This window comes from Hemicordylus capensis, chromosome 4 (assembly GCF_027244095.1).
Source record: "Hemicordylus capensis ecotype Gifberg chromosome 4, rHemCap1.1.pri, whole genome shotgun sequence".
Lineage (NCBI taxonomy): Eukaryota > Metazoa > Chordata > Lepidosauria > Squamata > Cordylidae > Hemicordylus > Hemicordylus capensis.
The window spans coordinates 214909233-214934542 of NC_069660.1; the positions used below are offsets into that span (position 1 = coordinate 214909233).

The 25310-nt window shown below is 43.4% G+C and overlaps 1 protein-coding gene across 6 annotated transcripts in view; it reads right to left on the reverse strand.

Annotated features, from left to right (window-relative positions):
- Window positions 1-4060: 4060 nt before the first annotated feature.
- The window catches only part of GMPR (guanosine monophosphate reductase), a 34220-nt gene continuing 12970 nt past the window's right edge, over window positions 4061-25310 (reverse strand). For 4 of the 6 annotated variants that reach the window (XM_053246316.1, XM_053246312.1, XM_053246317.1 and 1 more), the window contains 6 exons: window positions 20753-20834; window positions 18417-18523; window positions 15448-15490; window positions 11282-11441; window positions 4701-4848; window positions 4061-4271 (listed from right to left, as the gene is read on the reverse strand). In XM_053246316.1, coding sequence (XP_053102291.1) covers window positions 4167-4271; window positions 4701-4848; window positions 11282-11441; window positions 15448-15490; window positions 18417-18523; window positions 20753-20834 — 645 coding nt within the window. In that variant the 3' untranslated portion in view covers window positions 4061-4166. Of the gene's footprint in view, window positions 4849-11281; window positions 11442-15447; window positions 15491-18416; window positions 18524-20752; window positions 20835-25310 lie in introns of all 6 variants that reach the window. The other 2 variants (XM_053246315.1, XM_053246313.1) reach the window with 1 other exon arrangement.

Sequence of the window (25310 nt, forward strand, 5' to 3'; positions counted from 1 at the left end):
GTATCCAAGGCCTGTTTAGTTTAGTATTTGTGAAAGTGGGGTCATGGCGATTACAAACAACAGGGGAGGATAGTGAGTCCCCTTAGAAAATGCCTCTTCTAATGCTAACTTGTCCACGTGTCTCACCATTGATTGTTAACTGTGTACTCCACATGCTCATTGCTTTTTTTATAAATCTCTGGATGTTTTTGCTGACACCAGTTGTTTCTAAACATTTTAGTATCCATGTGTGAGGCAATGAATCAAAGGCTTTCTTGTAGTTAATCCATGCAACACTTAGATTTGTTTTTCTTCTCTTGCAATTTTCTAAAATCATTTTGTCAATCAGCAGCTGGTCTTTTGTGCCTCTGGTGTTCGGGCAATTTCCTTTCTGTTCAACTGGAAGCTGTTAGTTAATAAGTGTTGCATCACTTCATCTGCTATTATTCCAGTTAAAATAATTTGAACATGGTTGGCAGGCAGGTTATCGGTCTATAATTACTTGGAACTGCACCTTTTGCTGGGTCTTTTTTAATTATTAATAATAATAATTAGATGCCTTCTGCTGCTGTTACCTTTCTTCCATGTGCAAATAAAAGGTGGGAGCTATAAAAGGTGGGAGCTCCCCCCTTTTTATTTGCACATGGAAGAAAGATAACAGCAGCAGAAGGCATCTAATTAAATAATAATAATAATAATAATAATAATAATAAAAATAAAAATACTGGTCACAGAAACATAGAAAGCTGCCTTATACCAGAGTATTGGTATACTCCCACCTTCTTAAGCTGGTAAAATAGTTTTAAAACACCACTGCACAGCCATGCCATGGAAGATGATTAGCAAGTTTAGATGTGTGTGCTAACTTCCACTGCTACATTTGGCATTTCTGCACACGTTTTAGATTTAAAGAAAAACTGTAAACATCAAATCAGATTGGCAGAAGTCCCTCATGCTTATGGAATGCAATGGAGAAATTAGCTATTGTAGAGTAGATTTTCTAACTTGGAGAAGAGTTAAAATATTTTGAGCCGGATTTAAACTAAATCATGATGAACCTCTTTCGAAATAAATAAGACAAGTTAGTCATTAATTAGTTGGAAGTCCCATTAATTTCAAAGGGGCTTAGTCATGAGACTAATTTATTCTAGATCCTGCCCTTTATCTTTTAAGTGTTTAAAAATATTTTAAATATTCATATTTTAATTTAAATCACACTCCAAAGCAGTAAAATGATTCTTTAATATTTGTTTTTTTTAAATCAGATTTTACTTAGTCCAACACTAAGGTAAAAACACCTATGAATCAACAAGTATGTGTCACGTAACTTTAAAAAATCAGTGACTGGCATCCTGACTAGCAAAGCATGTCTGCCTTGACGGACTACTTGACGGAGGGGCATGACGGGAGCCCTTGGGTAACTCTCCCATTCCTTCATGCACCCTGCTGCACAAGAGCCATGAGAGTTCTAAGCACTCCTTGCGATCCAGAAGTGCTCTCTAAGATTGGAAACAGGTTGCTGATCCTGGGGACATTGCCCAAGAGCTTCTGTCACAAGCCTTGAAGCGTGCACTCTTTGTTAGTCAGAATGTCAGCCAGTAACTTGAAGATCACAGGAAGCCTAAACCACATAACTTCAGTATAATTGGTTATCGTCAGTCAGAATAAGGGTAGAATACTTTAAGCATCACAAAGGGGTGATATCCTATCCACACCACACCAAGGAAACTCAAATCTGGTGGAAGATTTTGCAAGGATTTCTCTTTGCTGGTAGGTATAAAATAAAATACTGCGGCTGGCATATTGTGCAATGGTGCATGTGTGTTGCAGCGTAACATTTGTGCAGTTGCACAAGAGCACTGCTGTGCTAAATGTAAGCTTTGTGCTGAGTTGCATAATTGATGGCCATTTGTACAATTCTTGCATTGAGCACTACCTCACTCTTGCACAACTGTGCAAACATTGAGGCTGTTCACATGAGCATCCCTACCTGGATAGGGATTGAATCCAATCCCAGCGCTGCCCAACCCAAGTTTTTTTACCCTTTGTACCCTTTTACCAGGTGCCCTTCTACCCCAGTACCTGGTCGTGTGTATGCTCAGCTTACTGGGCACCTAGCGTACCTAGCATGCAGCGAAATCTGCTCATGCACAGTGTTCCTTGTGTGGTGCATTGTGGGATTTCTGAAGGCCAGGCTGCATTTCCCTGGCCTCTAGACTGCCGTGCTTCTCCTGGCAACATTGGTAAATAAGTGGTGCTGCCAAGAAGACGATCATCTGGGGGAGAAGGTGGATGCAAATATGCCTCCCTACTCCGCTTATGGATTGTGTGAAAGACCGCATGATGGCGCAACAGGCACATAATGTTGTGCAATATGTCATTCTGTCTTCCCTCCCACAAAGCATATGCATTTGTATCTTTATTTCTCTCCTGATTGACTTATCTATGTGAATCAAAGAATCAGTAAGTGACAGGGAAATTGTATGTGTTGTCCAAGAGACTCAGTTGTATCCCACATCTGTCATTTCCCCAGCACACACACCCCGCCACTTTCCCTCCAGTTAAAATTTGGTTTTTCAAAAAAAGACTGCAAAGAAGCAAAGAAGCTTCTGGTCAAAATTACCAGCAGCATTCCTGGCAGTATGACTGGAGCAAAAGAAGAGTGTATGGATCGCAAGAAATTATCAGGAGGAATGCAACAGATTTCTGCGTACTCCTGTCAGCAGAGCTAGTCAGGTTTTGCTCTCATCTCAACCGTTTTAGGACAGCAAGCCCTTGACTTTCTTCCATAGACATGAATGCAGCCATTCACACCTGTGGAAGAAAATGAAGTTGCACTTGGAGACATGCTGAGGGTCAAAACTGCCCCAAAGACTAGTGACTGAAATGGGTAGCCATCTCTATATATAAGACACTAAGGTCATACAGGGCAAGCCCCACTCCTGCTGCAGCCACGACCAATGAAAATCGGGGGTGGGGCTTTCGCATACAACTTGGCGGGCCCATAAAAGTGTTCGCCACCATCTCCACCGCCAGTGCCCTGTTGTTGCCTGTCCTCTCTGCAGCCATGCAGCAGCTTAAGGCGGGGGGGGGGGGGGAGGCTGAGAGAAGTCTTTGGGGGGGGAGGAAGCCGAGTGCACTATTACTAGCGCACAGATGCTGTGTGTGAGTTCAGCTAGTTCATGTCTTTTACAGAAAGTAAAGCAGGAATGTATATGCACCCTCTAGAGGGCAGGAGGTCTCAGAACACTTGCAAGGTTGCATGACCAACAAATGTCCAGGGAACTGACTTCATTCTAGTACCATTTCTCATAATGAACAACTGCAGTATTAATTTTTATATATTTCCACAGTTCTGTCCTCCCACTCCCGCATGAGAAAAACCACAATGATAGCTAACTGTTTCAACACTAACTGGGTCCTAAAGCTGGCAAAGGGGACAAGGTGAAAAATTCTGAGAGGAGGAATTAAGAGCCTGAGGCATGTAGCAGCATGTTGCCACTTCTCATAGAAGGTGCCTTGGTTATAACAGGTCCTGGGGTGCAAGATTTGGTGTCCTTGGCTGTGGCGCAAAAATATGGGATTGGGTCTGCTTAATATATAGCTTCTCTGCTCCTGTTCTGTAGTATTTGAACATGTGTAATCACTGATAAACAGGAAAAGTTACTCAGGGTCAAAGTACTTCAAACACTGGTGACAAAGGCAAATTCCTCCCTGAACCAAGTCCTTTTGGGGAGGGGATTTTCATCAAATCAAAGGGTTAATAATCCCTCCCCACATGCCACAATCTCGATCCTGATCCCCCAGCATGCCTTCTGTTTTGAAATGGTTTAAAAAAGCATACCAAGAGCAAACTAAACATTTAAAGGACCAAGTCATTTGTTCCTTAACTGATCCTGTGCAATGAATTCTGAAAAAATTAAGGGTTGTCTGTTCTTGATCTTTACCCAAAGAGACTCAAGAAATATAACAACCATGCTTATCTTAATTTTTCCTCTTTAAAATATTCTGTATGAATATGAAGGGCATGGGGTAATTTCCTACATTGGAATGTCTCCCCCAGCAAAGCATTACAATAAAGTAAATATAATAATTTAATCAACAATTTTAAGAACATTTATATATCGGCACACATTAAAAATTGAGCATCTAATGTCACAGTGAAAATAAAGCAGCATCTTTGCACTTTAGAAGTGCTGCTCCAAGACTGGTAAGCTCAGGCAACACCCCTGCAATGAGCATCTTCTTGTTTTCAACGCGGTCTTCCTGTTGTTCTGACCTTTCATACCGTGCTAAGGAAGCAGCAGAAAATGAATATTTGACTGAAAACATTTTGGCAGATTTGCTTTATAGTATTAGGAACTGTTTCAACACACTGATATACGATGAATGGTGACTTTCACGCATTTTGATTAAAAGATCAAGCTAGACTTTCCATTTAAATAGACAAGGCTGTAAAAAGAGAGTGCTATTGTGTCTTGAACAAAAAATAAATTAAAAATCATGGTGATTGCTGCAGATTATGGCTTGTCCTCCTTTAGGCTTAGCCCCACCACTACAATAAACATTGGTGGCAATCAATCTGCTTTCTTTCTTAGCTTGGAGTGTGCCAGCAGGAAGTGATATTGCAAAGAAAAGGAGAAGGAACCAGCCAGGCTTCACAGCTCCACACATTTTTCTCCTTTTGGCTAAGAAAAGACTTGGCTGTGCTGCTGAGTTACCCGAATAAATGTTGTCCTTCGACTAAGCTCTTTGAGTTTGGCAGCTCCTACATAAGTGCAGGTAGATCGCAACCCTCCCAGTATGTCACGGATGGTGTCCTCAACATCACCTTTGTAAGGCACTTCCACTGTTTTGCCTTCTGAAGCTCTGGAGAAGAAGAAAAGTTTTATTTGCATTGCTAGAGGCCATTCTTTTCATTTCATTTCATTTATTTATTAGATTTATATATCACCCTTCCAAAATGGCTCAGGGCAGTTCACAGCATGATAAAAACAATTAAAACAAATTAACAAAATCAAACTATTAAAACACAATAAAACCCATAAAACAGCTAAAAGCCCTGAAAATCAGGGCAACAATTTAAAACAGTTAATCATTTAAAACCCTGGAAGGCCAGACCAAATAGGTAGGTTTTAAGGGCTCTCCTGAAGGACGGCAATGATCTCAAATTACGAATTTCTGCTGGGAGTGCATTCCACAGCCCAGGAGCAGCTACAGAGAAGGCCCGCCTCTGTATTGCCACCAGACGAACCGGTGGCAACTGGAGACAGACCTCCTCAGATGATCTTAATGTGCAGTGGGGATCATGTAAAAGAAGGCGCTCTCTTAGATAACTCGGACCCAACCTGTTCAGGGCTTTAAACGTAATAACCAGCACTTTGTATTTTGCCCAGAAACATATTGGCAGCCAGTGTAGCTGTTTCAAAACAGGCATAATATGGTCTCTCCGGGTTGCCCCAGAGACCAATCTGGCTGCCGCATTCTAAACTAACTGAAGTTTCCGGACTACGTACAAAGGCAGCCCCACGTAGAGCACATTGCAGTAGTCGAGCCGGGAGGTTGCCAGCTGATGCACCACCGTTTTGAGGTCATCCTCTCCAAAGAATGGGCACAGCTGTCGAATCAGCCAAAGCTGATAGAAAGCACTCCTTGCCATGGCCACCACCTGAGATACCAGGGTGAGGCCAGGAATACTCCCAAGCTGCGCACCTGCTCCTTTTGGGGGAGTGTAACCCCATCCAGCACAGGGAGATCTAACTCATCTAACTCAGCATACTGATAACACCCAGCACCAAATCTCCTGATGACCTCACCAAGCGGTTTCATGTAGATATTAAAAAGCACTGGTGACAGAATGGAGCCCTGAGGAACTCCATACAGCAGCTCCCATTTTAAGGAGCAACTGTAACCAAGCTCCACCATCTGGAATCTCCCTGAGAGATAGGAGCGGAACCACTGCAAAGCAGTGCCCCCTATCCCCAACTCCCCCAGGCGATCCAGAAGGATAACATGGTCGATGGTATCGAATGCCGCTGAGAGATCCAGAAGAACCAGCAGAGTCACACTCCCTCTGTCGATTCCCCGGTAAAGGTCATCCATCAGGCTGACCAAGGCTGTCTCAACCCCATAGCCAGCTCTAAAGCCAGTTTGAAATGGATCAGGATCAGGGATTCTCAAACTTGGGTCCTCAGGTGTTATTGGACTTCAACTCCCATAATCCCCAACCAAAGGCCACTGAGGCTGGGGATTATGGGAGTTGAAGTCCAATAACACCTGAGGACCCAAGTTTGAGAATCCCTGATCTAGATAATCAGTTTCCTCCAAGACTGCCTGGAGCTGGTCGGCCACCACCCTCTCAATCACCTTGCCCAACCAAGGGAGACTGGAGATTGGCCTGTAACTGTCCATCACTAAGGGATCCAGAGAAGGCTTCTTTAGGAGTGGTCTAATCAATGCCTCCTTCAAACAAGGAGGCACCCTACCCTCCCTCAGTCATGCGTTTATGATATTAACTAGGCCATCTCCAACAATCTCCCTGCTAGATAGAGGCAGCCAAGTCGGGCAAGGATCCAGAGAGCAGGTGGTAGGCCTCACCACCCCAAACAGCTTGTCCAGATCCTCAGGAGTCACAGATTGAAACTGATCCAATCTAATACTACAAGAGGGATTGCTGGACACCTCCTCCATAGATCCTGCAAAAACAGTGGAGTCCAAGTCGGCCCGAATACAGGAGATCTTGTTTGCAAAAAAAACCATTAAAGGCATCACAGCAGAACGACCCTGGGGACTGATTTGAAGTAGAAGGAGCAGAAATCAAACTCCTCACAACCTGGGATAGCTCCGCTGAGTGCAAACCTGCAGCCGCAATGCGCGCAGACCGAAAGCTCTTTTTTGCCACACATACCGCGACCGCACAACTCTTCAAATGGGTCACATGCTGTATCCTGTCAGATTCGAACCGAGTTCTCCTCCACTTGCGCTCTAGTCGCCTACCCAACTGCTTCAGTGGTTAACTCAATTAACTCAAATACATTGTATATGGTAGGCAAAGGGTGCTTTCCTCAAAATGCACAGAAGGTGGGCCCTCAGTAGCACAATCTCTTATCAAATACAATTTGCGTTGCTTATACTGATAACTGTAAACCCATCTACTTCATGAGATTAGCTTGGTAACATAATATGAGCAGTTTATTTTTTGTTGTATGTTGCAGGGGTTGGGTGGGTGGGATTTATCAAGAAATAAATATTATTTTTAAAATGTTTTCTTAAGCTGTCATGAAGTTCATGAAGCAGCCCAAGTGCTTGAAGCCATGTTGCTGCTTGTGAATATGCTCATGGGCCTGATCCAATGTGCTTGACCCTTCCAGGATGAGTTAATTATCCCACTATTGGAACATGCTAATGGCCCTCTTGGGGTGTGTGTGTGTGTGTGTTTGTGTGTGTCCCCGCCAACAAACTGAGTGAAGGAATGGATCATTTATCGTCATGAGTGTTAATATGAAACATGGAAACCTTTTCCCCACCCCCGGGAACTTAATCTTCAAAGAAGGGAACAAACAGCATATGCTTTGAATTTCAAAGGCAGTCTGTACTCTTTTAACACAAACCATGTCTCTAAATGTTTACTGTCTGAAAGACACACTTTGAAAGACGTTTCAATGAGTCTAGTGGATCCAGCAGCCAAATGGACTTTTGTAAGTTCTAGTGTCCTGAACAACCTGTTCCATCAAAAGGAGAGTGGGGAGGCTGTCAAATCCTAGAATTGTAGAGTTGGAGTTCTAGTAGGCTGTCTAGTCCAACCTGCTGCTCCATGCAGGAAATTGAGAGCTACAGCATCCCCCACAGATGATTGTCCAGCCAGCCTCTGCTTGAAGACCTCGAGGGAGAGACAGCCAGGGTGGGGCCCTCGCATATATTAATGCTGAGGGCCCCTGTGGAGCGGGGGGTTACCTGGGTGGGCACAGTGCATCAGCGGCAGCATCTCAGGCCTTGTCTCTCGTGTCTCCTCCACAGGTGGGCAGGCTTCTCCTCCACTCTCCCGGAAAAGGACACAAAAGCTTCAATACCCGCTAAGCTGTTCTGCATGCCCCATTCCCATTTGCACCTCCACATGGGCCTCAGGGATTAGTCATGGATGGGTCCTTTGAGAGCCTCACATCACTAACTCTTGGAGCCAGCCCTGGAGAGAGTCTCCTACCACCCCTAGGAAACTGGTTCCATTGTCTAACTGTAATTACCAATAAGAAGTTTACCCCTGCTAAATGAGCAAAGAGGCACCTTTTAAAAGTGGTGACTCTCTTTATCTAACATCATTATTAAGTGAAGTGCTCAGAACGAGACACTGGGGTCTAGATTAAATCTGACTAGTGTGAAATATAGTGGAGCTATTGTTTCCCGTGACTTGGACACTATTGTTTTCTTTTGCCTTTGTGCAGAACTTTGCACCTGCCTCTGCTGAATTTCATTTTTTGTTAATTTCAACCCAATTTTCCATCCAATCAAAGTCATTCTGAATTCTGTTCCTGTCTTCTGATTGGTTCACTCTTTTTCCCAGTTTCACATCATCTACAAACTTGATCACAAGTATTATTTGCACCCCTTCATCTAGGCCATAGATAAAAATGTGAAGGAGTACCAGGCGCAAGTCAAGAGCCCTGAGGCACCTCACTCAAAACCGCCCTGCAGTTTGATGAGGAGCCACTGGTGAACACTCTTTTAATATGCTTTTTAAACCAGCTGTGCATTCATTTGCTGTATTACCATTTCACTCATGTTTGACGAGTTTTCTGACCAGAATATGGATAACTCTCTGCTCACATCTAGAAAAATTAAATAGGATCCACAGTATTAATCCACCAAGTGGATTAAAACACAGTGGCCCACATGATGCACAGTGTGATGCCTTCATAACCCTACACCCTGGGGCTGCTGTGGACTCCTAAGCAAGCCCCAATGCTGCTCTGAATGAGCAATTGCCCTAGAAGTACTTCCACAGTTTCCACCGTTGTTGTGAATGGGAGAAACTGAGAAAGGGCTGCTAGCACAAGCACTCATTCAGAGCAGTGTCAGGGTTTGATTCCACAGCAGCTCTGGGGCCTAGTACATCATGTTGGCAAATGATGTGCAATGTTTTCTTTATGAATTCACTCCTGAATACCGTGAAACAAAGCTAAATAGAACTAAGACAAATGTTGAGATGCAGTGCGCAGCCACAACTTAACTGGCAACACAGTAGTAAGCATCTTGCACTGCATGAATTTGCATAAATTGTAGCTGGGGATTATGGGAGCTGTAGTTCAACAACATCTGGAGCCAGTATGGTATATATGTTATGATTTTCAATAATAGTGTTTATATGTGCTTCTCTCTCTCTCTCCCCCTCCCTCCCTCTCATTTAAATTTTTCTACCGCACCATCCAGATGATTCTAGGCAGTTCACAAATACAAAAAAAGATTAAAAAATAAATAACTCATTAAAACAAAATTAAAACCTGTTTAAAATCATTTCCGTACTCACTAACGGCCAGGCTAAAAAGATATATTTTTAGGGCTCTTTTAATGGCTGCTAAGACTCTTAAGCCTCAAATAGCCATAGGGAGAACATTCCAGAGCCCAGGAGCAGCTACAGAGAAGGCCCACTCCCAAGTCACTGCCAAGCAGCCAGAAACGGACCTCTCCCGATGACTTGAAAAGTGCAGTGGGGATCATATTGAAGAAGGCACTCTCCCAGGTAACCCAGTCCTAAGCCATTTAGGGTTTTAAAGGTAATTACCCCCACTTTGTATTTTGCCCGGAAACATATCGGCAGCCAGTGCAGCTGTTTTAAAGCAGGCTGAGAAACCCTAGAGACCAAGCTAGCTGCTGCATTTTGAACTAACAACATACAAACGCAGGCCCATGTACAGTGCATTGCAGTAGTCAAGCTGAGAAGTTACCAATGAGTGTACCACTATTTTGAGATCATTATCTTCAAGGAACGGATGCAGCTATTGTATCAACCAAAGTTGATAGAAGCGCTCCTGGCCGTAGCGAGCCTCCAGCTGAGACACCAGGGTGAGGCCTGGGTCCAGAAGCGCTCCCAAACTACATACCTATTTGTTTAGTGCACCACCGCCCAGAACATGAAGTTCCATCACATCCCTCAAATTATGACCCCTCACCATTAGTACCTCCACCTTGTTTGGATTCAGATTCAATTTATTATCCCTCATCCATCCCCTTACTGTCTGAAGGCAGGTGTTTAGTGGAGCTATGCAATTTCCTGATGATGATATCATGGAGAAATAGATTTGGGTATCAGCAGCATATTGATAACACCCTGCTTCAAATCCTCTGTAGATCTCACCCAGCAGTTTCATGTAGATGTTTAAAAGCAATGGGGATAGGATTGAGCCCTGAGGGACAGTATACAATAGCTCTCGTTTCACAGAGCAACTAACCCTGAGTGACTCTATCTGAAACTCTGTCGATTCCTTAGTATAGATCAGAGATTTTCAACGCTGAGTCCCCAGATGTTATTAGACTTCAACTCCCATAATCCCCAACCAAAAGGCCATGGGGCTAGGGATTACGGGAGTTGAAGTCTAATAACATCTGGGGACGCAACACTGAGAATCCTTGGTATAGATCATCCATCAGGACGTCTCAACTCGATAGCCAGTTTGAAATTGGTCTAGATAATCAGTTTCTTCCAAGACTGTCTGGAGTTGATCACCCTCTCAATCACCTTGCCCATCCAAGGGAGGCTGGAGACAACATTCATATTTTTGGAATGGTGGTGACTTTTTATAATTTTCATATTTATATGGAGTTGCTGTTGGATTCTTTTTGGATTATCATTAAGCTTCTGTGAACCTCTGACTTTGGTGAAGGCTGATCAGCTGCTCTGTTAGTCTTTGCATATAGCAAAGGTGGAAGGAGTTCCTGAAGAAAACTTGGCCTGTACGACGTTGGTAAGTAGAGACCACTATCCCACACACAGGTAGGTGCACTTAAGCCCAGAGAAAGCAACAGGCTTAAAGATTCCTAACTATGTTGGATTGTGGCCACTGTACGCCATATAGCAAGAAGCCTGGTTATAAGGAAAAGCTATGACACGCGGATACTATGTTCTAACCTCCAGGCTTCATTGCTCATAAGGATTTGTGACCCTTGTATTAGTCAGAGGGTACAACCAGGATATCTGTTGATATCTGTTGTACTCAGATCTATGCATTTGCTTTCAGTGACAACAGTCAAAGCTGAAGGTCTGGAAGGCGTGGAATAGACTCCTATGCTGAAGACTGAATAAAACTGGTACCTGTATTCAGCAACGCCTCCTGCATGCTTCTTCATAGCTGTATCAGAGCTCATCCCATAGAAAAGCTTAACTTTTTTGCCATTTTTTTCTATGATTTCTCCAGCACATTGATCATGTCCTGAAAACATTCCCCCGAGCATCACAAAATCAGCACCAGCTCCTGTGATCACCACAAAGGAAGAAAGAGAGCATTAGAGTGAGTGTACAGCAGAGAACATTCATGCTAAGGATTTTTAGGAAAGGGACAGAAAATAAAACCATCAATATCACGATGCCCTTATACATATGTATAGTGTACCAACACTTGGAGCATTGTGTACAGTTCTAGTCACTACATCTCAGAGGATATTGCAAAGCAGGGGAAAGTGCCAAAAAAGACACTCAAAATGATCAGGGAGCTGGAGCACATTCCTTACAATAAAAGGACTATGAGGCTGGGAGCTTTTAAACTGAAAAAAACAGGTAACTGGGAGGACATTACCAAGGCTTATAAACTGATGCATGTATGGAGAAAGTGGAGAGAAGTTATTCTCCTTCTCTCATAACACTAGAACCTGGGGTCACCCAGTGAAACTGACTGGTAGAAGATTCAAGACAGGAACATAGGAAACTGCCTTATTCCCAATTAGACCACTGGTCCATCTCACTCAGTATTGTCTTACACTGACTAGCAGTGTCTGTACTGTACTACTGACCTCCTGCACAATCATATGTTGCATGCTACTTCCATTGGGACTAATGGAAGTAGCACATTCCACACAACTGTGCAAGAGGTCAGTAGTTCTAGTACTGCCCTCTTGCACAAGACCATCGCGACGTGTGTTACAGCCCTGCGGAAGTGTGTGTGGTTCTGCAACATCTACATTATGCTGTGGGATATTTAAGCCATAGAAAAGAACCACTAATCACAAATACAAGAACTGTCATTTGGTTCACACTAAAAATGTTATGGGTTAATAACTGACCAAATGCAAAGTATATAAGCCACTGCCCTCCAGCATAAATCTAAAAAATGTTTTAATGCCAAGGTAAGAAAAAGTAAGAAAAACAGAATTTGCCAATAAATGCAGTCATGATGTTCAGTCCTTCTTGGAGCTAATGGGAATAGCATCAGATTCAGAAATCACAGGGATTTTTACGCATCCCTCATCTAGTTCACATCTCCTCCAGAATGGAGGTGTGCATTCACAAATCGGCCACATTTACCCCGAAGTCCCTGCAAGCTATCAGGCAGCACTTCACACATAACTTGGGTTTTCACTGCACATTAGTGTAGCCCGATTTATATCCAGGGTAAAGGATCCACATTTTGCATTGGTTTTGTGGGGCAACTTTGAACTCGCAATAAAGCCTTGCAAAAAACCCGCGGTAAAGCCTGTTGTTTGGGAAAGCTCCAGTAGGGGAGCTACTCAAAGTACTGGCACCCTCCATGATTACATCGGAGAAGAGCTCACATGTCCCCTATCAACTGCCCACACCTCCTACAAAAGGTCTTCCTCACACTTTTAGAGATATAATCCTAGAACAGGGCTGCACAACTTCGGCCCTCCAACTGTTGCTGGACTACAGCTCCGATCTTCCCCAGCCGCAGTGTCCAATAGTCAGGGCTGATGGGAGTTGCAGTCCAACAAGAGATGGAAGGCCAAAGTTGTGCAGCCCTCCCTAGAAAAACAAAACATCAGTGGTATGTATCAGAAAGTACATACAGGTTCATGATGACCACAAGGAAACAAAAGAGAGATCTGTGGGCCTTTTGGCCCAGACAAGAGATCAGTGATGCTTTCTACATCATAGGCTATGTGTGGGTGCCTTCTTATTTGGAAAGCACTTTTTGCCGCCATCACAAAGGCTCTGTTAAGGAGAGAAAAACCACTTTTGTTAAGCCAGCATTCTACTGCTAATAGAAGACAGCCCAATCCATCCCCAGCACAGCATCCCGCCAGTGGCTGTTGCTGGTGTCTATTTTATGTTTCTTTTTTAGATTGTGAGCTCTTTGCGGACAGGGAGCCATTTTATTTATTTATTTTTATTTCTCTACATAAACCATTTTGGGAACTTTTGTTGGAAAGCAGTATATAAATATTCATAGCAGTAGCAGCTATCTTTTAATCTCTGGCATTTCTCCTCATATGCTCTGTAACCAGATCTGTTCAAGGACAAACATTTGATCTTGAATGAGAGAGAGAGAGAGAGACAAAGATCCTGATTAAGGTGCCAAGCTCTTCCATCTGTATTGCCACATATTTTAAAGGGCCATTTCCATTGCATGTATTTATTTATTATTTTATTTATTCATTTAAAACATTTCTAAACTGCCCAAAACTTATGTCTCTGGGCGGTTTACATTTACATGTAGACTAAACACAAGTAAAAGAGACCCTTCAGGCAGGCAAAGCATTAGAAAGAAAAACTGTGGGACCCTTTAAAGTAGTTTCCTATTTGCCTAATTCCTGTAAGACTCCTATTGCTTTTTCCTAGTAGCCAGATCTCATCCTTGCCTGTTTAGAATGCAGCGAGAGGTTGGAAAAACCCCTAACTGTTGCTTTGAGTAAAAGGTGGAATTATGGTCAGAACAACAGATCTGAATGTGAGTTTCTTAACCAGGCTGAGGTAGGGATGTAAATCAGAACTTCAGTGGTCCATATTCAAGAGATACAAAGTTGAGCAATTTGAACACAATTAATCAATACACACCCACCCACCCCCCACCCCCCACACACGTAACTCCTTGCAGCTTGAATCCAGGGTCATCCACTTTTGGTGAGTTAGTTAGTTAGTTTCAAGTTCTGTCCAAGGAACAAGTTCTCCACATTGCTCCTGTCACCTGTATCATTGCCAACCTCCGAATAATTTCACTTCTGGTTCTGTGGGTTCTACCCAAAGAAAGTTAGTCATAACTAAGCACCACTGATATCAATGAGACAAGTTAGTAATTACTAATTTAAGTTCTATTAATTTATATGGGTCTCAGTTATGACTAACTTTCTTTGGATACAACCCTATAGGTTTATTAAATTTGGGAATCAATGGTGGTGTAATCATCACTCTATCAACCATCTGCTGAAACCATAAAGCATGCAGCGTTCTTGTGGAACCCATTCATTTCAAATCACAGGACCATTTCTTGGCGGGTTATGGCAACTGTATCCAACCTCCTATCTTGAACAGCGAAGCTTGTGTAGAATTTATTTTGCAGTGGACAATCTGAACAGTATAACACAGACATGAAGACTAAATTGTCCTTTTTTCCGAAGTGTTAGCAGAGTTCCTGAGTCCTTCACTGCTGATGTATATCCACCACAGTAAAAGACAAAACAGTATCAGAAAAAAGTCCTCAGAAAATTAACTAAGGGGTGAGGGAAATGCCCACTATATGTTAATAGTAGAACCTACCACTAATGCAACAACTATTCAAAGAGGGACTGAGCAACTGAACAAAGGACTACAACTTTCAGAGACATAAACGTATTAGGTATCAGGAAAAGGCTTTTGTGAGAAACAGATTTTATGCTGTATGGTGATGTGGGCTAGTTTGCAGCTGCTGCTTCTTGGGTTCTTGCAAGATAATGAATTCGGAGATAATGGCTCAGACTACCAAAGTGGATGTGGAACTGAGAGATGCATGCCCACTTCAGTAGCCTTCCCCTCTAAGGCTGTGCCAAGCGCACAGTGGAGAGAAAGAAATTTCAGGGATTCTACCTTCCCCTCAGATCACCCTGTAGATGGTAGAAATGTATCCTTAAGATTCACACATCCTTCAGGGAACATATTTCTATGTGTTACAGAGGGCTTCCAGGGGTAGGATGATATTTCTCTCTCTCTCTCACACACTCACACACACACACACACACTCTCACACACACACACACACACACACTCCCCAAATTGCTCACTCACATGGAGTATACCTCATGATGGCTGTGTGATCCTCAGAGGCATATTTCTACCAGTTATAGGGTGGTCTGAGGAAAAGGTAGGAACCCCAAAATTCACCCTCCCCATAGTGTGCTGGGCAATGGACAACTAGTTCTGGTCCTACAATGCAGCTCACATTACATGCCCACTTTGTAATCTGGATCTGATCCAGTATATTAAACTAGAAAGACTGTTGATCTTGTAAGACTGCCTGCAAATCTTTTTGAATCCAAGGAACATACAGTACTCACCAAAAGCTTTGGCAACATCTCCTGGACAGCTACATCCCCCATCCTACACAAAGGAGAGGGGGGGAAAGGCAGTGAGGAAGTTCATATTTGTTGCAGTCCCAACTAATAATTTTATCCAGTGGTGCCACAAGCAGTTCAACATGAACAGATGTTAGGAGTGGTGCGTGGAACCAAATTTTGCAGTTCAGTCCAAATCTGAATCCAATTCGGACCAGACCACAAATCAGTTCAGTTGGACTGACCAGTTGGTCTGGTCCGTCTGACCAAACCCTCTTGAACGGGTTCTCCGATCTGAGTGGTTGTAAAGGAGAATCCAGTGAGGATTCCCCTTTGCTTCTGAAGTTAAAAAGGGTTTTGTAAAGGTCGGCAGCAGAGCAAGTGAGAGGCACCTTTAAAAGTCAAATAGAAGGCAGTTACCTGCCATGCTCCCCCTATCCTTGTGGCCGCAATATCTGGCCTCCACATACGCGTGGATGCCATCTGCATGGTCAGAGTATTCATCACCACGCCGCAAATGGCCTCCACGCATGTGCGGAGACCAGATACTGCAATTGCCACAAGGAAGGGCGGGGGGGAGCACTGCAGGTCTGCCGATAAGCACCTTCTCTTGACCTTTAAAGGCATGCCTCACTCGCCACGCTCCCACCTTCCTTTACAAAACCATTTTTAACTTCAGAAGCAAAGGGGAATCCTCACTAGATTCCCTTTACAGGTGCTCGAACCGGGGAAATAGGTCCCTTTTGCAAGGGCCAGTCTGGTCCACGAACAAACTGGTTCGGTTTGTGGTGGACTGGATTCGGCACACCCCTAACAGACATCTGTATGGATTAAGTATGTGTTATTAGCCTCTGCAGATTAAGCAGCCTTCCTCATAAATGCTGCCTAAATAGAACCATTTTCACTGAAAATGTTCTATTTAGGCAACATTTATGAAATAAATCACTGAAATGTTGTTGCTGCTACTAGCAATGATACAAATACACACTAAAACCAAGACAAAATATCTGAATCCTTTTACCAAAGATGACACAGCTGCACGCATGCGCCATACCCTCCCTACAGATGCATTTCAATTTTAAAAATGGCCCCTGATAGATGAACACATATCTTCTGGTGCCTCATCTAGTTTGGCCTTGTATCTTAAAGGATAAAGCTGGTGTGTTAGGGTTCAGAGGGACTGTTCTTTTAGGGCAGGAATAAAAGAAAACAACGTTTAGTTTTTGCCCTAATCTGCTCTGGCAAACATATACACTTAGGAGTTTCAACAGAGAGCTTCCAAAGCAAGTCACACAAATATAGGTTGCTGATCTTCTCCACACACCCAGCATTATATAATGTTACATAATAGTTGGTACCTGAATTGCTTTTGTTCCTCCTGCCCACCCATCCCTTTGCTATTGTGTCTATTAGATCATAAGCCATTATTTTAAATTATAAATCACCCTGAGTGCACTGGCAGAAAGGCAATATAAGTTCAATAAGAAAATGAATATACTGGCTAAAGGTTCCTATCCAATAAGATGTAATGCAGACAGACAACACAGTAAGGCTGTTTACACAACCAGGCAGGCAGGAGGGAAAGCAAGGATGAATTTGCCTTCCTCGTAGACAACGGTGGCTGAATTCTTCATTGCGCTGCCATGCGCCCACACTATCCACACTGCTACCAGCAGCACAGATCAGTGGAAGCTGGGGAAATGAGTCCTGGCCTCCAGGAATCCCATAATGCACTGCACAATTCCCCCAGGAGTTGGATGCTCTAGGCACCCCATTTGGGCGTGCTCAGGCTGCATGCAGCCCACATGACGCTGGTGCACTCGTACCCTTAACCTTGGCTAAAGGCAGGGGTAAAAAAGTCAGGTTGGGCGGGAGGGCAGTGCCAGGCTTGATCCCGATGCTGCACACGAGCAGCCCAACTCAGGCTGGACTGCCCTTGCCTGGGTTAAGCTGCTGGTGTGAACAGGCTTAGGGTGTCTCTGGCTAATCTTACCTACCACTACAGAAAGCTTATCTAGGTGGTGTATTTTTGGAATCCTCCTGCAGTCCCCACTGAATCTAGTCTTGTCAAAACAGCTGCTCATATTCCACCTCATGTGTCTTTAGAGGGGAAATGCTACATAACTACAGTAGGAAATCCTATTGGGATAGAAAACCTTGTAGTCTGCTCAAAGAATCATCACAATTTTCTTGTGATATTTTGTCAGGTGGGAGACTCTTGATAGATCTCATTTCTTTCCCAAGCAGAAACCTATAGCAAGGGACTCTTTGGACCTTAATCACAAACAACAGACAAAGCTTTACTTGTGTCCAGGTATCATCTGTTACCCAGGCACAGCTGCTGGACTCCAGATTTGGCTCTTTTTAAACATTATTTTACATCACAGCTTTGAAGTGTCATTATTTCTACCTGGAGGCCAAGACCAAGGTTTTCAAAAGCTTCAAAAGAAATTAAGTAGGACAAGTATAAAAGATCCATATGAAGAACTGAAAGTCTGGCCTACCCTCCCTGTGTCTCCACCATTCTACAAAATCTGCCTGGATCACAACACAAATTGGTTATTTCCTTCCCACTGGTGTATTATATAGCCATGCTTGACTATTGTAATGCACTCTATAGGAGACTGCCTTTGCAGAATGTTTAGAGATGCATTTATAGGGGGTACAGGCTGAGGAGAGGAGACTGCTTGCTGGTAGCTTGAAGACACCATGCAAGGCCCGCAAGGGGGCTGGACAAGAAGAAGCTGCTGCCAACAACGAGCAGCCTCATCTCCTTAACCCACATTCCAAAGCAGCCCATGCAGCCTTCTGCAAGGGTATCATAGAAAGAAGGAAGATTGCCAGCAGTCTCCTTCCCCAACCAGCACAAGGACTGGATCTGGAGCTCACTTTCCAACCTTTGACCAAACCCTCGACTGATTTTTATTCAGCACCCCTGCTTGATATATGGAATTACTGCAGATCATACTCACTGAAATTATATGCCCCTTCAGTCCATGGGCAGAATCTGCACACTCAATCACTGCACTCAGCTGTGGATAGCCCACACCAGTTTTTATTCGAGTGGTACACACAGATCCTAGACATTAAAAACAAACAAAAAGAAAAATGAAATGAGCAACATCTGATGGGTTAGAACAAGTCTGGTCACTGGAGCCCTTCACATACAGCGGCACACCGGCCACTTTTCTATCATGATGACCCTACACAGCTGGGGACTACACATGAATGCCACAGACATATTGGGAAGTAGATCATGTGGGCCTTTTGCATACAACTGGTACTTCAAGCTTCCTACAAGAGAAAAAAGCACCCAACACTAAATGGCACTTAATGGCACTCCCTAACTCACAAGGATAGGGAGAGAACAGCAGCACAACAGGTAAGCCATTCCACTGTTCTGTCCAATGCTCCACCATCACCTACTGATCGGCAAAGCAATCTGTTCAGTTCCACTTCTCCTTCTATTTGAAACTTGTCTTCCTCACAGTGGGCTAATAAAGATGTAACACTTCCAATCGTTTAACCATGTTTAAGAAATTGAGAGACGACCACGGGATTGCACACTCCCTTCTGCAAATCCCTAGCAGCCTTTACCATGTTAAGCATTATATCTGCACCAATGTTATTTGTGATTAATGCCAACCAGAGCTCGCTCTTAATCTAAATTTGAAACCAGGGTTAGCACATGCTGTTTATGAAGGATTGCATTAACCACATTCAACATCTATGTAGCATATAACCATTGTTAAAGTAGTAGGTGGATTCATACGCAAAAAAGGAGGGAATAACTGGGCAAAGAGGGGCAAGGCCTGCTCTGCTAGCTGGGCAAAGAGGCACCTTTCAAATTGGTGATTATCTTTATATTTAGCAGGGGGAGAGCAACTGGCCCTATTCAACCACAGCACAGCATCCCTCCACTGGAGGTTGCTGGTGTCTATCTTGTGTTTCTTTTTAGATTGTGAACCCTTTGGGGGACAGGGAACCATATTATTAATTAATTAATTAATTAATTATTAATTTTCCTGCATAAACTGCTTTCCAACTTTTTTTTTTTAAGTGGAGCATAAATCATGATAGTAGTAGTAAGGTAAAGGTAAAGTGTGCCGTCAAGTTGATTTCGACTCCTGGCGCCCACAGAGCCCGGTAGTTTTATTTGGTGGAATACAGGAAGGATTTACCATTGCCTCCTCCTGCGCAGTATGAGATGATACCTTTCAGCATCTTCCTATATCGCTGCTGACCGATATAGTACCAGCAGGGATTGGAACCGGCAACCTTCTGGTTTTAGTAAAGCATTTCCCCACCATGCCACTTAGGGTGACTGATAGTAGTAGTAGTACCATATTTACCCAAATAGAAGATGACCTTGAAATTAAGATGACCCCCTTAAAAACAGCAGTTAAACACAGGTTATACCTGTATTTACCCAAAAGGAACAGCACTCTGAATTTTAGAAAAAAACCCGCCCCATTTCTAAAATCAAATAACTTCAGAAAAAACCAAGTCTTGGATTCAGGTAAATACCATAGTGGTAGTAGTCTGATCATGGGAGGATGGCAGGAAAGAGGCTGGCACTCTCAACAATAAGGAGCCCATTCAGATTGAACCACTATGTTAAGTTTTCACTGACAGTTCAGCTTAAGGTGTTTTAATTTTGAAAGAGCATAAGTTCCTGTCATGGTACTAAACCGCTATAACACATCTTGATCACTAGGTGGCTTTCAGTGTTCAAAGTACTTGGCAATACTTGTGTTCATCCTCATAGCAAACTTGCAAGATTTACTGTTACTCCTCATTTCATGTGTGGCTAAAGCCACTCAGCAAATCTCTGAATCCGGGTAGTTGGCAACAGACACAACTTATTAGCAGGGACAGCAAAATCTTCTCAACCTAACTCCACGGCAGCATCATTGCACTATACCCTGCATGGCACTGGAAAAGCAGCACCACCATTTTAGAATGTGACCCTAGCATGTAGTGACATTGCACCCAGAGAGGACTAGAAATATATTAAATAAATAAATAAAATTATGGCACATGAGGCCATTACCAACCTAGTCTCCAGGATGATGATGATTTGCATTCATCCCCTGGGTGCAGTAGGCTGCTACCAATGTAAAAACTGTCTCTTCAAAGTATTGTGAACCACCCAGGGACTTTTTTGCATAGGGAGGTATACAAATGTATTACATAAAATGAAATAAAAGCCTCTTAAGTTGTTCTTGTTGTTGTGTGTGTGTGTGATTCAGGCATATAAATATAGACTTAAACAAGCACTCTCACAATTTACTCCCAATCTACTTACCTGGTCCAATTCCTACTTTGATAATATCCGCTCCAGACAGAAGAAGTTCTTCTACCATCTCTCCAGTCACCACGTTTCCTGCCTAACACACAGACATGAACATTACAGATTAGCAATAAATTAAGTGGGCTATGAGAACATGTGTGTGTGTTTAATTTAACCCTTCCATATACAGTGGTACAGTTCTTATTAAAGCACTCTGTGCGCAAATAGGGCCGATTTCCAAAATGATGACACTCCTTAGAAGTGAGGATGCAGTTGCTGAACTGAGCACTTGGAAATACGATTCATCTGTGGAACCAATTTTATACCCTAAATCCTCCACTCAGTCAGAAGCTCCAATGCTGGCACATGCGACCGCTATCCTGTAAAGCAGAGCCAGCGTGGTGTAGTGGTTAGAGTGCCGGATTAGGACCCGGGAGACCCGAGTTCAAATCCCCATTCAGCCATGAAAACTAGCTGGGTGACTCTGGGCCAGTCACTTCTCTCTTAGCCTAACCTACTTCACAGGGTTGTTGTGAAAGAGAAACTCAAGTACGTAGTACACCACTCTGGGCTCCTTGGAGGAAGAGCGGGATATAAATGTAAAAATAATAATAATAATAAAATAATAAAGCAATCACTACTCCCAATGTGAACTGGCCCTTTGCTTTGACACTAGTTGGTTCCAGCTCCCGTGCAGGCTGGGAGTCAATCTCCTTCTAATGTGCTGGAGTACACACCATTAAGTCTCTTTAGAACAGTGGCTGTTGCTGGTGTCTACCCTGTCTTCTTTTTAGACTGTTCATTTTAGACTGCCCTTTTGAGACAGGGAAGCATCTTATTTATTTTTCTATGCAAACCACTCCGAAAATGTTTTTGGTTGAAACGTAGTATGTACATTTTCATAATGATAATAATATCAAAAACAGATATAGAAACATCATCATGGCCATGTCCCTTCACATTTAGCAAGCCTATCTGCCCTCATGCACGAAGACCACCTGCTTTGCAGACAGTATCACTCTGTTGCCTTGGAACCAGGACTTGTAAAACTCCTTGCTCACCTATTATGAGACTGACTTGAAATCCTGTTTATTATAGCAGGTGGTGAGGGTGAGGAGACAAAAGAATGGAAGCACCAAGACCTTCCTGGTTAATTATTCACTGACCTGAGACTCTTGTAAACCCCACTGAGTTGCACCTGACTTACACCTAGAAAATGTGCTTGGGATTGCAGCCATTTGCTGGTTAAGATTTGACAGCTCTGCTTACTTCAGATGAACCTATATTATATCTGTAGACCTATATTTGCTCCAGCAAAAGCGAAATATCACATTTGTGTTTTACTTGCATTCAGTGAAGAGTAGTTTATTCTCACCCACGTTGTGCATCTGCTATTTGTAACTGCAGAAGTTATTTGCTTTATTTATGACACTAAACTCACCCCTTCCTCCAAGAAGCTCAGGGTGGCATACATCAGGGGTGGATAGACATGAGGCTTCCTAGAGCTACTCCCCGCCACCCCATCTGCCGGAGCCTTGGGACCTACCAGCACAAAATAGAAGCTTAGGGAGGTGGAGCCAGTCACAAAATGATGACTTGGGAAGGCAGTGCCCGTCACAAAATGGCAGCTTATACAAAAATTTACATTGAATAATATACAAAAATTTACAAGAACTGTGTGCAAAAATTCACAGAATAAGATGTTTTAACATCAAACAACCTCTATTCCAGGGAAACTTTGCTGCAGGGGAGGAGGGGAGCAAGCAACATGGCTTTGTGGGAGAAGAAACTGGAGTTAATGGGAGAGAAGGATAAAGCAACAATGAAGAGAGAGTGATTAAAAATGGTGTGGTCATGCCTTCACTCAGCCAGCCAATCAGATTTGCAGTGTTGGCTGGAAAGGAAGGGAAGGAGAAGCAGGCTCCAAAGCCTGGAGTGGAGAGCTAATTCAGATAAGCCTGGGAGTTAACAGTAAGAGCATGTGCACAAGCAGCCCTTCCCAAGTAGGACTGCTCATGGATTAATCCTGGTGCTATCCCACCAGTAGCCTGAGTTTTATACTTGGGCTTTTACTGAGGTAGAAGGAAACGATCGCGTCCTCCTACCTCAGTTCTCCGTTGCGTGCACATTTGGGCTGCCTACAGCCCAAGCATACACAAAGCCAGGCAGCAAGAGTGCCCGGCAGCAGGGGAATCCCCCAATGCACTGCACTCCTGGCACAGTGCATTGTGGGATGCCGGAGGACTTCCTCCTCTGGCTCTCGGTTCTTCCACTTGCAGTGGCACTGCTCATGTGCTGTGGCGAACAGCAGGGCTGTCAGTAAGGCAGTGGTAGTATGCAGGGAGACAGGAAGGAGCCTGCCTCCCTGCCCGGGGCTCTGAGACATTAAGGTTGTGTGAATGATCTTCACTTCTTGTCCAAGGGCCCACTTCAACCCTGTTATGCCCCTCCTGTGAGCCTAAATGCTGTTCTCCTCCTTGGAAAAAGGAGGGGAAGGACATATTGAAGGGAGTATTTTGAGGATGCCAAAAACCTGACTGTGACTTAAAGGGCTATTGGTAGTGGCAAGCAAGATTTGTAATGGCTACAAAACCTGTAATAAAGTTCTTGCAACAACAACAACAACAAAGCTGAACTGGTTGAGTGGAAAAAAGTTTCCATAGCTTGGTTAGACAAGTTCTGAGATTTCACACAAGCTTCTTTGCCCAAGGTTTCGAATTAATCTCTTGGTTTGTCCAGAAGTTCTTAAAACCTTAAAAATCTATTTGTGCTTTTGTTCTCAGATTTGGGCTATTCTGTTATTTTCCTTGTCCTTGTGAATTGATACTATTGCAGGCAGAACAGAGGACTGATGAGGAGGGGACACTGTGGGGGTGGGGGTGGCTTGAATTCATAAACTGAACTCATAAAAGCATCCAGTTTTTTCTGTCTGTTTGGAGAAGAGATTAGATTATTTCTGAGAACTTGAGTTGCGCACGGGAGAGTTAACACATCCCTAAATTCAACAGACGTTTTTGTTTGGTGATAACTCAGAAAATTACTGGTGATTTGCAGGTCAGAAGCCAGGGAGACCTGATAGAGCTGGTTGTTCTTGTGACTATAGAACAAGGGCCCATTCATACCAGGGTGTTTCCTGGAATATATCCCAAGGAACAGCTGGTGTCCCCTGCACCAGATCCCAGACTAACTCATTAGTGCTCTGCTTCCAGGTTGACTTTAAAGGAAGTGAAAAGAAAATTGCAAGTTGTAATTTTCCTTCTCATGCAAAAGCAGCACATTGCAATCTTGCATAAGTTTGCAGCTTCCATATTCCACATGAGCAATTATTTTTAGCAGTAATTACAGCACAAGTCATTTAGTAACAATAATCAGAACCAACACTCCATCTCTTAATAAAGAGGGACACATACTATGTGTCCCTCTTTATTAAGAGGTGTCACTTACAGAGAGAGAGAGAGAGAGAGAGAGAGAGTTCCTCGAGGTATTTAAACAGTTCTTTCTTTTGCCTGTCCACTGGGTGGCAGTTCTTAGATTATGAGAGATTCCCTTCTTTCCACACCATTAATAACTGTATAACCTGCCCCCCATGGTCCGTATTCTAAAATGCAGAGCTCTGAACACTTTAGCATTTCCTCACAGGGAAGGTTCACAGCTATACGACCTTTCTGATATGCAGTTCCTAGGCTTCAGAACTTTTACTTTCCTGTTCTAGCAGCAAGGCAGTGTGTATAAACTGCAGCTTCTAATCTATCCACAGACCGTGGTGAACATGTTACATGATCCAAGGAAACAAACATTGCCCAGGGCTCTAGATCAGGTTGCAACTGTGCTCTGTGTTTCTGCTCTCAGCTGACTGCAGGAAGAAAGGTCAGTTTGGAAGACCAGCAAAGCCCCTGAAGAACATATGCTGTTACTCCTAGGCCCCCTACCATTCTTTTTCCTCCCTCTTTCTTCTCACAATGTACAAAATCGACTGCAGAAGATAAAAGATTTCCTCCTCTATCAGACATGTGAGGGGCAAACCAGAAGTTATTTTAAACAGATGGTAGGCAGCTGTGTGCTTGTTTTTATATGTACAATAATGCATGCCGGGGGCTGATCTGGATCAGGGCCATGGCAAGAAGACATAAATCCTTTAAGACAAGTCATGGTCCCAATCCAGATCCCTCCCATAGTGGCTATTTAACATACAGGGTGATCCAGAACTGTAGTGGGGTGGGGGGGGGTCAAAGGATTTAAATCCCCCACAATCCTAATATTATTTAATATTATTAAATAATATTATTATTGTGAACCACCCTGAACCATTTTGGAAGGGTGGTACATAAAGCTAAATAAACAAACCAACAAACCAACAAATAAATAAATAAATATTTGATTTCTAATATGGAGTGACCACAAAGACACACACGCAGACACAATTTTGCACAGGGAAAAAAGCACACCTTTGCATAGCATGTGCTTAAAGTAGCATGTGATAAGAACATAAGAACAGCCCTCCTGGATCAGGCCCATTTAGTCCAGCATCCTGTTTCACACAGTGGCTCACGAGGTGCCTCTGAGACGCCCACAG